The sequence below is a fragment of the Colius striatus genome, chromosome 1, assembly GCF_028858725.1.
Source record: "Colius striatus isolate bColStr4 chromosome 1, bColStr4.1.hap1, whole genome shotgun sequence".
Classification (NCBI taxonomy): domain Eukaryota; kingdom Metazoa; phylum Chordata; class Aves; order Coliiformes; family Coliidae; genus Colius; species Colius striatus.
In genome coordinates, this window is record NC_084759.1 from 199851188 (window position 1) to 199863753 (window position 12566).

General features: G+C 44.0%; 1 protein-coding gene across 2 annotated transcripts in view; it reads left to right on the plus strand.

The window, feature by feature from the left end:
* Positions 1–10217: 10217 nt before the first annotated feature.
* Positions 10218–12566, plus strand: part of FRMD4A (FERM domain containing 4A) — a 226932-nt gene continuing 224583 nt past the window's right edge. The window contains exon 1 of one of the 2 annotated variants that reach the window (XM_062019898.1): positions 10218–10418. In XM_062019898.1, the coding sequence (XP_061875882.1) occupies positions 10353–10418 (66 nt within the window). In that variant the 5' untranslated portion in view covers positions 10218–10352. The remainder of the gene's footprint in view (positions 10419–12566) is intronic. The other variant, XM_062019881.1, reaches the window with a different exon arrangement.

The window sequence follows — 12566 nt, forward strand, 5'->3', positions numbered from 1 at the left end:
TAATAGACCCTTTCAGCAACTGGATACATATCGTAAGAGGAGCTTTACCTTCATACAAGGATATGAAAAAGTACAGGAGGATGAGGCACAAGCTGCCACGGCTGTGTGGAGCCTCACGGGTGCCAGCCGAGCTCAGGGCCTGCGCGCCCCTGACCAAGGTGAGCTGCTGGTGTCGGGCCGGAGGGGAGTGGGAAACGTGGAGGGTGGGAATAGGGCAGTGGAGGCAATCTGGAGAAGAGGGAGCTGAGGAGAGACATTCTCTACAACTGGCTGATAGGAGGTTGTAGTGATGTGGGAGTCAGTCTCTTTTCCCAAATAATGAATGATAGGACAAGAGGAAATGGCTTCAAGCTGTGCCAGGGAAGGTTTAGATTGGAGATTAGGAAGAACTTTTTCCCTGAGACGGTTGTTAGACACTGGCACAGGCTGCCCAGGGAGATGATGGAATCCCCATCCCCAAGGATATTTAATAGCCATGTAGATGAGGTGCTGAGGAATGTGGTTTAGTGGTGGGCTTGGCAGCGCGAGGTTCATGGCTGGACTTAATCTTAAAGGTATTTTCCAATCAAAACAATTATATGAATGTATGACAGGATAAAGTTTAACTACTGACTTCTGTAGGAGTTTCCCAAGAGTGATTTTTTCTTAAGATGGAGGAGGAAGGGGGATACAGTGGGACAGGAAGATGGAGACCTCTCCCCTGAGAGATAGAGATCTCTGGGACATCTTCTAGCCAGGTTAAATGACAGGTTGCTTCACTACCTTAAGTGTCTTTAAATTCAGGCTAAAAGAGCAATCAGGAGCCCACAGAGGCTGCTGAGAATGGTCAGTTGTGAGCAAGTTGGAATAATCTCCATCTGCAATCAGGAGAGGCTCAGGTTTCTGCTCTGTCTCCCTCTCACTGACTGTGCAGAGCAGTCAGCTAAACAGGGGGATTAAAATCACTGAAAATCTCCCTGGTCTCCTCCATCTCCCATTACCTCTGCAACATTTTGTCATATGCATTGTTAAGTTTCAGGGCATTGCTGCTTCTTGAATCATCAAGCTCTGCTATCCAAATGCTCATGCATTGTGTGGGGTAAAACATAGCAACTATTTGACAATGCCCAGCCTCAGGAAAGTGCCAGGGAAATGCCTTGTCATTGCCTGGGGATCATTTCTGTGAGCTCCCTTGAATGTGAGCTAGAGGAGGAAGGAGGTAGGGGGATGTGAAGTCTTGTGGGTCAAGCAAGGGACTTTGTTTCAGTACGTTTAGGAGCATTGGACTCCTCTGTGCTTCCTTACATCTCTCTGGAAGTGATAATGTGAGCTGAGAGCATCGTACCTGCTGCATCATGCAGGTTAAATCACTTCTGCCTGCAGAATACCTGGGAATCTCAGAGAGAGGTGGAGGTGTTCAGTGTTACTGCAGAAGACCCAAACGCGATTGCCCAAAGCCCCTCCCTGTTGTGTAGACTCCAGCCACATGCCTAGCACTGAGGATGAGGACTGCTGTGTGCACTGCCAGGGCCCCAACCCTTTTGCTGTGCCAGACTTTGTAGAAATACTAAGAGCAGAATTATGGGCATGCATCACCAGGGGACCATAAATATCATTTTTAATTAACTGGCTGTTCTACAGAGGAGACTTTGTGCAGTACTGTGAGACATGGGAACAAAGTTCAGCCTGTCCCTGTGACAGAGCTCCAAATTTCCTCTGCTCCTTCCCGACCCAATGCCAGCAAACAGATGTGCTCTGTGCCTCCTATTTATGCGCTCCCAAGAAGTTAGCACCCCGTTAAGCTACACAATGCAGTGCATTTATTTTTATTCCACTGTGCTGCAGCCTTTCAGTGTCAACCCTGCACTATTTCTTTCTGGAATCAAATCCAGGCTACTGCCAAGAGCTGCTTAAATCAACAGCCTATGAGGGTATGAATTTTGTGCAGCAGAACTAGTGTTTATAACTTAAGACAAAACAGTCCCCAAGCTGCAAAGTCCAATGTTTGGTCCAAGTCCAAAAGCGAAAGGACAGAGGAGAAAGATTTAACTTCCAAATACCTGAAGCTGGGACTGTCATTTGTCTACAGACTCATTTTAAGGCAATAAACAGCTATATTTGTATCTCCTGAATGTGCCTATTATTTCAAGATCTCACCCAAAAGAATGAAAGTGACATGACAAAACAGCACTGTAAGGAGCCAAAAAAAAAGTATAGAAAGCAGTTGATCCATTATAGATGCATTCTGAGGCAAATTCAGTCTATTTTTAATCATTTTAATGATGCAGCTGATTTCCTACATCAAGAAGGGAAGCTGAAGAGGTATCCTTCCCAGCAAGCTAAACAATAGGCTCATGTGACTCAGTGGCATCTGAACATCTCTGAGAGTGTGCACAACACAGCAGTCTCCTGGAGAATGGTACCACTCAGGGCACCTTGAGCCATGGGAGACCCCAAAACGGATGGCACTGTAGGATAGTGAGGGGAGACACCAGTGGACATTACATTTTGGTAAAGAGGATTAGAAAAGGAGAAGTTTTTAAAAAAAACTTTTTAAAAGCACATTTCTATTGCTGTGATTTGGGTAGATGAATTGTGTTGCAGATTGCTGCCATGGGAGGCAGGTTTGGGTATATATAGACTAATCAGGCCAGGGAACTGCTAGTTTCTCTATGTGCTCCATAACCACAGCCCTATCTCTCCATCTGAAAAAGCCAAGACCCATCTGAGCATCCTGCACTCAGCTCTCCTGTGCCAAAGACAGAATGGCTTCTCCATTCTTGTGTGGCTTGTTTGGCCCTGGGGGAAGTCTGGAAGAAATAAGACTTGAGGTTTCCTCTGTCTTTTCCAGAGTAGCCTTTAAAGGAGAGTGCATGGGAGAAGGACAGGAGACAGATCCCTTCTAGCCAAAGGATAGCTTTCAGGGCACTCAGTAAAATCATGAAAATAAAACAATGTCTTAGTTACAGAGAGTATTGTGAGGCCATGGGGGATAGAGGGACCACCCATGAGGAGAGAGGAATGCAACAGGGGCAGTGAAAAAAGTTGGACAGCAGCAGCTGTGCCCAGGAAGGAGATGAGATGTTGGTTCAATGTAATGATGAAAAAACAGAAATTATAGCCACGATTTTTAGACTTGAAAGTCGAGTGCTCTGCAACACCTGGGACTCTTCAGAGGCAGGATGATCCAGGACTCCATTTTGCTGACGCTAAGCTAGCTCACTTCAGAAAACAAACAGAAATGTTCCTGTTGAAAGCTGTAAAAAGCTGGGGTGAGCCTTGATGCTAAACCTGCCAGGGCAGAGCGACTCGATCATCGCTTTCCTTCTGCACAGCACCTCAGGGCTGCTGGCCCTTCCCATCTGGGGACTTCCTTACAAAAACGTTTATCTTGTTGTCGTGTGGAAGCGGCATTTTTCCTCCGTTATGGAGCTATGTCAATCCCACAGCAGGCGAGAGGTCAGGAATGGGACTCCCACGCTCATTCTTCATCTGGCAGCCAGGGCCAGCCCCACTCTGGCAGCCTGTCAGCTCAAGGCAAGGCCTTCTCCTTCCCATTGCCAGGGAGGCGATGGACAGACTCATGGGATCTGGCTCACCCATTGAGCCACCCTCAGACACGTTGTGGCCTTGCCTGGCAGTGTACTGTGTAACTGCAGGTGTGGCCCACAGAGTTTAGGACAAGGAGCTGCTCTGTAGAACAGGCACGTTTGTGACTGGAGTTGCCATGGGCCACACTCAGCCCCTCTCTCCATGGGTGGTCTCACACGTCAGCTTTGCCACAAGCAACACAGCTACAAGTCAAAGAAGCTGCCTCTCCATGTAGTGTCATCACTTTGGGACAAAGATAAGACTTATAAATAAAGGGAAATAAACATGTGTAAATCTCTCTTATTATAAAAAAACAATGAAATTGTATAAATAATCTTTGCTATGAGAGAGACAGGTAGATCCTGCTCAGAGCTACGGGTTGCTTAGGCCTCTGATCAGCAACCAGTGTCACACCGCTTCCACAGCTTCAGCATGCACATGCCTTCCATGTAGTATCTAAGAGCCTGGTGACTTCATGGAGTCTCTGATATGTCTGTCTTCCGAAGGTCAAGGCATTTCATGGGGAATTGTGTTTTGCAGAGTCTGGAATCGGTTTAGGCATTTAGGAAAAATCGTGATAAATTTGGGGCAGCTTCTCATATGGCACTAAAACTTAACAGCAGTTATCCAAGGTCAGAGCAAAGGTCCATGCAATGTCTCATCTCAAGCAGTGGGTATGGATAATATTTTCCTGATACATACACAATACTCTCCCTGCATATTATCCTACTTTCCACATATTTTCTAGTCAGAGACCTCCTGTGTTAGATGTCACCTCTAGATGTCCAGTGTCCCTGTACCATCCTTTAATTTATGCAGTCTTTTTTCTGAACTCAGGTAAAACTTTGCATCCTTACCATACTTTGGCAAGGAGTGCCACAGATCAACTATTGACTGTGTTTTAATTGCTTCCTTTAATTTGTTCTGAGCATGATTTCTGCCAACTTTATTTGATGCACCTTTATTCTTGCATTGGGTGAAACAGCAAACAGTGATCCCTTTTTGCCCTCTCAGTGCCATTCACCATCATTCTGTAGATTTTAATTTCTCCTTCAGGCATCTTTTTCTTTCTTCCAGACCAAAAAGTCCATTTTGCTTACTTAGTAATTTCTTTACAGGAGCCATTTATTTAATCATCTTTACTGACTTTCCTTTAATTCTTTCTATGTCTTTTTCTGAAGATAAAGGGACCAAGAGGATAGTATTAAAGATGTAGTGAACCCTGGTTTGATTCCATGACATATTAATATTCTCTTTTGCTTGCCTCTTGGTAATTGTTGATATTTTATTTGCTTATTCCACCAGTACTGAGCAATGAGCTGATGTTCCGTAGAACTATTATAACCCAAATATCTTGCTCCTGAATGAGCCCAGAGCCCGTCATTTTGTACGTGAAGTTCAGAACATTTTTCCAGCCATAAAGATTACTTCACATTTGGCTACATTACATTTAATTTACTGGCTTATTGCTCATTCACCTAGTCTCATCTGATCTTTCTGCAGGCCCTTTTTCTTACTACTCTGAATACTACGGTGCCAACTGCAAACTGTGCTCCTTCACTGCTCACTCCTTTTCTTAGGTTGTGTATGAATAGGTGGAGTAGCACATCTCTTCTAAATCTCTGGAGAAAACCAAAAAGGCATTTCCTCATTGTCCTGCTTGTACACTTGCAAGATTTGCAGGACCTACCTGTAGATACTCTGCCACAGCTAGATCCCTTCATCAGCTGAAAGTGTTACATTTCACCGTGGAGCACAGCTCTGAGGCTGGGCCATAGGCTGATCTCCATCATCTGATGCAGCATTAGGTTAATTCATTCATTGGAAAATTATCACCATGGCCTTCAGCTGACATTGAAAGCTACTGCAGGATACAGTGTGATTCTATGATTCTATGATACAGTTGACTTACAGCATCCTGAAGCAAAGTGAAGGCAGATGGCCATGTCCTGGGCCAGCTGGAGCCTGCGTGGATTCACACTTACCTCCAGATTCAGTGAATTACTGCAGTCTAACCTGGAGGTGTCAGGCTGATGAGTTCCTATGTCCAGCATTTTGTTTTGGAATGGAAAGTGGAGGCAGAAGCAGTTTTGAAGGTTGATGATTCCCTTTCATTCAAGTTTACCAAAGGGGATAGCTCCACACTGTGTTGCATCAGGCCAATTATTTGCTCTGAAGAAGGGAGCACGTAGGAAAACACATGTTGGACACCAAAAAGACTCATCTTCAAGTCTTCACTTTGATTATTTGAAAAAGAGAAGTTCATCAAAGTTCTCTACTAGTTGGGTAGAAACATTTTTTTAGTTAGCAGAAGTTAAACTGTCATCCATTTCCATCCCATTCCACCCATCCCATACTCATGGGCTGGCAAAGACACTGCCCCAAATGAGCTTTCACCCATATTTGTCATGCATAGTCATAACTCATAATTACTGAAGACTTGATTAAACCAGTGAAGGTAACTCTTTTCTAGTGGACTCCATGACCCAGACATGCTTTTTGCCTCATGCAAGAATTACTTGCCCATTCTCCCCAGACTCTTCAGCTCCTATCTTTGCAAGGTGATCTGGCCCAAAAGGAGCATCCTGGGACTAATCAGGCTCAGATTTGCTCTTTGGCCCTACTCACTAAACTTCATGCTCCGGTATTACACCCCTATCTTTGTAAACCAGCCTTAACAGGGTGACTGTTTCCTACCATCACCAACTACCCTGAAAATCCCCTAAGAAAACAATTCTGGGACGCAATGCATCTCCACATCACATTTCAGCTTTTGAAAAAAATGATATATTTTGCTGAAGTCACAAAAAGATCCCAACAGTCTCTACTTTTCAGTTCTTTTCCGATATCTTATTCCCAAATAATAGAGGAAAACTAGGAAGGAAGGGAAAGGAAAATGTGGGTGTAGAAGAACATCCTGTTCTGCACAAATACCCTGGTGGGTTGTCAGATGGATGCTCTGCTTTAAATAGAAGAGGTCTCATGTTCACAAAGGCCAAAATAATAAATTCTCAGGAATTAAAAAAGATGGAAAAAATGATTCAATAAAGAAAAAGTTCAGATCTGCTGCATTAAAGAATCAACCAAGTTTGAGCTTCTTTTATCACAGGCAATCTCATATTTGTGTGTACCTATAATGTGTACACACGCATGCACAGAGGGTTTGGGAATAATCCCTGGGGAAACTCAGTGAAATCCTATTTCTTGTTTACTGTATTTGAGAGGTTATTTCCATAAAAGAGGTCATTTAGGGTAAGCAATGTGGAACTGAGAGTTAGAAGAGAACCAATGGGATAGACTCTAAGGTCCTGGAGCTTTTGATGTGTTTGAATTTCTTCTGCTCAGATCTGATTTTGTGACTCAGATTTCTACTATTCACTTTTTGCAAGGGGTTGAGTGAAATAACTTTCCACACTCTGGTGACTTTTTTTTTACCATCAGTACTTTTTTTACCACAGCCACACCAACTGTTTCAGTTATCACTAGAACAAGAAGACCTTTTTTTTTCCTCATCTTCTGCACATTTTTAATATTTTAGAACTTTTTTCTATTGTGCTTTGCTTTGAATCTGAAATTTTTCATGCAATTTAAAGGAAAAATGGAAAGAGACGTATGCTTGGGTACAAAATACCCTGCAATCTAGGAGTTAAGAAAATTCCACAGGACTTCAGCAAAGCAGCTTTCTGTATCAACACCATTTTTCCCAAACTTCTGATCATAGACTCATAGAATGGTAGGGGTTGCAAGGGACTTTTAGAGATCATCTAGTCCAACTCCCCTGCAGAAGCAGGTTCACCTAGATCAGGTTGCATAGGAACATGTCCAGGCAAGTCTTGAAGACCTCCAAGGAAGGAGACTCCACAACTCCTCTGGGCAGCCTGTGCCAGTGCTCCATCACCCTCACAGTAATATCTCTAAAGACAGTTAATATTGATCAGCGGAATCGTTAAGCTGAATATTGCAATTGCCAGAGTCTAAAAGCTGGTGTATCTCATGTCCCTGCTGTTTATTTTTGGGATAATGGAAGGCCAGGCCACATAAAGATGAGCCTGGGTGAGAACCCATAAACCCATTCATCCTCCCTGACGTCACCAGCAGAGTATGTGGTGGTTTTAGTGCCAGGTGTTTCTTGAGTGGGAATCAGGGAAGCCATTATGCTTTCCCTTCAGCCTTTTCCTTGTGCCTGATACTATTTTCTCCATCGGTTTTGAAATAATCTTGAAATTCATCTTTGTGGAGACAAAAATGAGCCTGTGTTGAAGTCAAAGAGACTGTCACATGGATGCTGCGTTCTGACCCTGGAAGATGTCTCTCGTTGTTTATCTCTGTGACCAATACAATGTAGCTACAGGGACAGTCAAGGGGCACGAGTGACGTGGTTGCCCTGTGCTATTGCACAGAGATATTCTACAGTAAAGGATCTTTAACTTCATGTTTCAGGATTTAACACACGGCCTTTGTGCAATAAATGGGGTGGGGAGGGGAGAAGTGATCACATGCTGGGTTCCAGTAGAGGTCTTGTTGTGGTCAGACTGGTTGGACAGTAGTATCACTTAGAGGCAGACAAGTGCATGATTGAGTCCTGGTTCTGTGATTCTGTGTGATTCTGTGGTGGATCTCTGTTGGCTCGTACTGACACAGCCTGAGCACTGCTTGCTGAAGACCAGAGATGGGGACTGCAAAAGGATAGCCATGTGTCCTTGTACCCAGCTTACTCTCATAGAAATTGTAGCATCCTGGGATCTGTGAATTTCCACATATGCCAGAAGACATGAAGGTTTACCAGTAGTCAGGTCTCTTTCTGCAAGTACTTCCTAGAGAGCAGGGCATGTGAAATCCTGCCTGCAGTGAAACCCCGAGGGCCCCGAGCAGCTGTGGGCATTGCACACCAGCTCCCTCATCAGCAAACTGCATTGCAGTCCCCTCATTTATGACTGCCTTCAGTGTGATACCCTCCAAATACATTCCTTTGTGGTTTGATTCAGGCTCATTAAGACATCCTTCTACTCAGACTAGTGGAGATAGACACTTTGTCAAAACTTTAATGAAAAGGCAGTGTGTGGATGAGGCTTCCTCTGCAGCAGACAAGCTTCCCGTGCTGGGTTTATTTCTGGAGCAGCTAACCTATTATCTGCTGCAGGGACTTGTGTGAATGAGAGTTGGCCCATCCAGAAAATGAATTACACGCCCTTCTTTGCTATTGAAACTATCCATCATATCGTGTCTCAAATGGTCTATCATGCTGCTGTCTAGTAAAACTCGGCCATCAGAGGCAGCTCCTGTTTGCATGCTGATGCTTGATGTCTGAAAATGTGATTCCAGCTATAACTCTGAGGACATTTAGTTGGAATTTATGACTAGAGGTCCTTCTAAGCTCCATCAACCCCATCCATCTCACACCTTTATAAATAATACTGGCCTTCAGTTTCTGAATCCTTTAGGACAGCCTTATGGGTTTTTTTCCCCATGTCTGGAATACATCACATGCCAGATTTCACTATGAGAGTTCAAAGTCTGTAGAGGCTTATGAAATAAATAAGAGTTTGGTCAAGCAATGTGGACATTGTAGAAGGCAGTTTGGTGAATTTGGCCCTGTCTTTGGATGCAGGAGATTTAGGTATTGCTCCTGGACTTACCAGACTTTCCTTTTTACACCTTAGTTTCTTTTCCTTTTGTTCCCAGACAGCATTAACCAATAATCCTTGAAGGATTCCCATTGGGTTTAGGTTTGCTTGGATCAGGTCCATCAGTACCTTACCACTATATATGATGCTATGAAAGCTACAGACAAAAAGAGCTTAGCAAGCAGAAATATCACCTTTTCTTCATTTACTTAATTAGGAGCAGATGTGTGGGGGAAGAGCAAGAATTAAGGCTCATGCTTGAAACTTTCCATAAATGCAGTAAGAGTGTAGCCCTGGGAAGTGCTTAGCATCCTGTCTGGGGATGCTCCAGAGCTGAAGGGGTTGAGGGGTGGGAGGACATTTCAGAAGGGGTGCCAGGCTGTTTGTAGAGTCAAACCCTGCAGGAGTATTTGAGGTTATTCCCCTCTGAACATAACCTCAGCAGCCACCACTGTAGTCTCATGCCTTGGGGAATGGGTAAGGGAATCTATTAATACTCTTACGAAAAAATTAGTATCCAAACAACTTTTGTTTCCTTGTTTTTTACATGTCTGTGCTCTCCTCTGTCACTAGCTACAGAGCAGAGCCTGGTATGCTCTGACAAAGAGCTATTGATGGTGTGCTTGTGTGAATTGGCCCAGCACTGGTCACAGCCAACTTCTGTGGGACCTGCTGCCCCCATTTTACAATACACTTCAGTGTGCTGAGCCATTTGTGAAAGGTCAGAAATGAACAGAGAAATGGACTGGAGTCAAAAACAAGTAGTCCTATAAATATCAGTCATAGTCAAAGGCAGTTTATTCCATTCCTCCTCTCTCTCCCCCTCTGTGTGTGTCTCTTCCTCCCTCTGTTGTGGTTTCCCAGATATAACTCCATGTTTCTGACTGGGGAGTTCTGAAAGGAAAGCAGCACACACATTGCAGCCTCTGCTCCCATCTCGCAGACATGGAATAAGCCTCAGTCCCACAAGCAGGACTGAGGCACTGAGAGCCAGCAGAGAGTCCAGGCATCATCTGCACTCAGATGTTAAATCTTGGTTTCTCAGACTTTCTCTGTCTGTGAGAAAGTAATTTGCTACAGCTTGAGAACTAGCTTTGGCCACAGACGGTTTGGATTGGGACTCCTGAGGACTGTCCGGAGCTAACATTTGACTTCACAATGACTTTAGCAGCTAAATTAGAGGATATTGAAGTGACACTGGAGCACCTACTAATGGATGTGTTCGTAAGTAAGCTTTGATTTCCTATTTAAAGCGAGATGCTAATAATTCAGAAGGCAGAATACACGTTTAATGGTGTATCCAAGTGTTGCGTTGACTTAATTCCATTGCATTTCCCTATAAACTGTGTGTCCAATGCTACCACTGTGTTGTGGTATAGTTAAGGCATCCACTGCAAGCAGTGCACAACTGGAACAGTGCGACTCCAGGGCAGGATATATTCTTCATTGTTTTTGTGTATATCTATGAGTTGGATGAATTATATGAAAAGGGGAGATTTTGTCAGTTTGAGGAATATTTCTGTAAAAGAGGCATATCAACAGAGTATTTAAATTGTGCATTGCTTGCCATCAAGTGTCCTTGGCTTTAGGCTTTTGACAGCTATCAGATTCTGGTCTTTTACCACATTGACTTTTTGGTTAGTTTTGTAAGAGCTGGAGGAACAGACAAAAGTAGTTGTGTTTTCAAGAAAATGAAGTTTATTCTTCCTGGATATGTCAAACTCTTTAAACCAGTGCTAATCTGGAATTGCTTCCTTTAAATCACCAAAGTTCAGTGAAACGGTGTCTAATTTGCTTCTGCAAATCTGAAATAAGAATTAGGCTGTATCATCTCTCCGAAAGTTTCTTAAAATATCAAAACATTTTGAAACAGATTCCTCCTTTTTTTCATGTTTTTGATGGGTTTTGCCTAAAGGTTAGTGATGGTCATAGGTTGGAAGATTTTTGTGGGGTGCAGAGAAAACAATGATGGGGGATTGTCAGATGATTTATCTTCTTCCTCCAAAAAAGTCATGCCAAGGTGATCTGTACTCTCTGAATTCAGACTGTAAGAAATAAGACATGAAGTGACATTCTGAATTTTCAGAAAAGATTTTTGGAAGCCCTTAAATAACATGCTTCAAATTTCAAGGTCTAGTGATTGAAGAATCTTAAGCATCCACCACAAAAGTGCAAAACAGGAGAGCCTGCCAGCTTGCTAGCCTGTGTTCCAGTTATTAAGGTGTCCATCTGTGCTGTGAAATCGATTCAGGTCTCCCTGGGCTGGTGTCTGCCCTCAGTGCTTTGGCGAGTGCCCTGTTCCCTTTCCCACAGGTTGCTGAGACAGTTTGAGATCGTCCTGTCAAAGCCTCTACGTAGGGTCTGAAATACTGAAATAGTCTTTTGGCTGTAAGTTTTGATTCACCTTAATAATTATTTACTACTCTAGGTTCAACTCTTTTCCCCAGCTCTGAGTTCCACACATCCCAGAGAAAAACCCCGAAGGGTTTAAATCCCCATGACACACAAATATGCAACATCCGCGTCTCATGACCACAGCATGCTGTGAAAGTTACTCTGTGTGGGAAGGGGCTGGAGCTTTCTTTGCACTATTTGCCGTTACTGTAGAATAAATTTGGCATCATGATCCCTCTTGGTCTATTTGTAGCTCAGCATCATTTCACTGAGCTGGGTGCGTGACATTTGAGAGGCTGAGAGCCTCCACAGGGCAAGTGTCATTGAACAGTGGCTGCTTAAAGGAATTTTGTCACACACTAGCTCCAAGCAGTATTGACAAGATATAGAAAGCCAGGGCTGATCGAGTTAATTGAAGCTGAACAATCCCACAGGTGTTGGATTGTGTTCAAAGGGCATGAAAAGTCTCCTGCTCATTTGGGAACCACCTCCCTGAAGACAAGCCATAGGAAATCGTTTCTCCCTGGCTTTTCCTGTCACATTCTGAGCAGTGTTTTGGAGCTGTTCTAGGCTTTTCCCATTCTTACGTCCATTCCTTGCTTCTAAGCATGAGCCAGCAATGTGCCCTCATAGCCAAGAAGGCCAATGGCATCCTGGGGTGCATAAAGAGTGTGGGCAGCAGCTCAAGGGAGCTTCTCTTCTGCCTCTACTGTGCCATGGTGAGGCCACATCTGGAGTCCTGTGTCCAGTTCTGGGCTCCCCAGCTCTTAAAGAGGCAGGGAGAGAGTCCAGCAGAGGGCTACCAAGATGATGAGAGGACTGGAACATCTCTCTTACAAGGAAAGGGACTGTTTAGCCTGAAGAAGAGATGATTGAGAGGGGACCTTATCAATGCTTATAAATATCTAAAGGCAAGTATTAAGAGGATGGGGACAGTCTTTTCTGTAGCGCCCAGTGACAGGACAAAGGGTGGTGGGC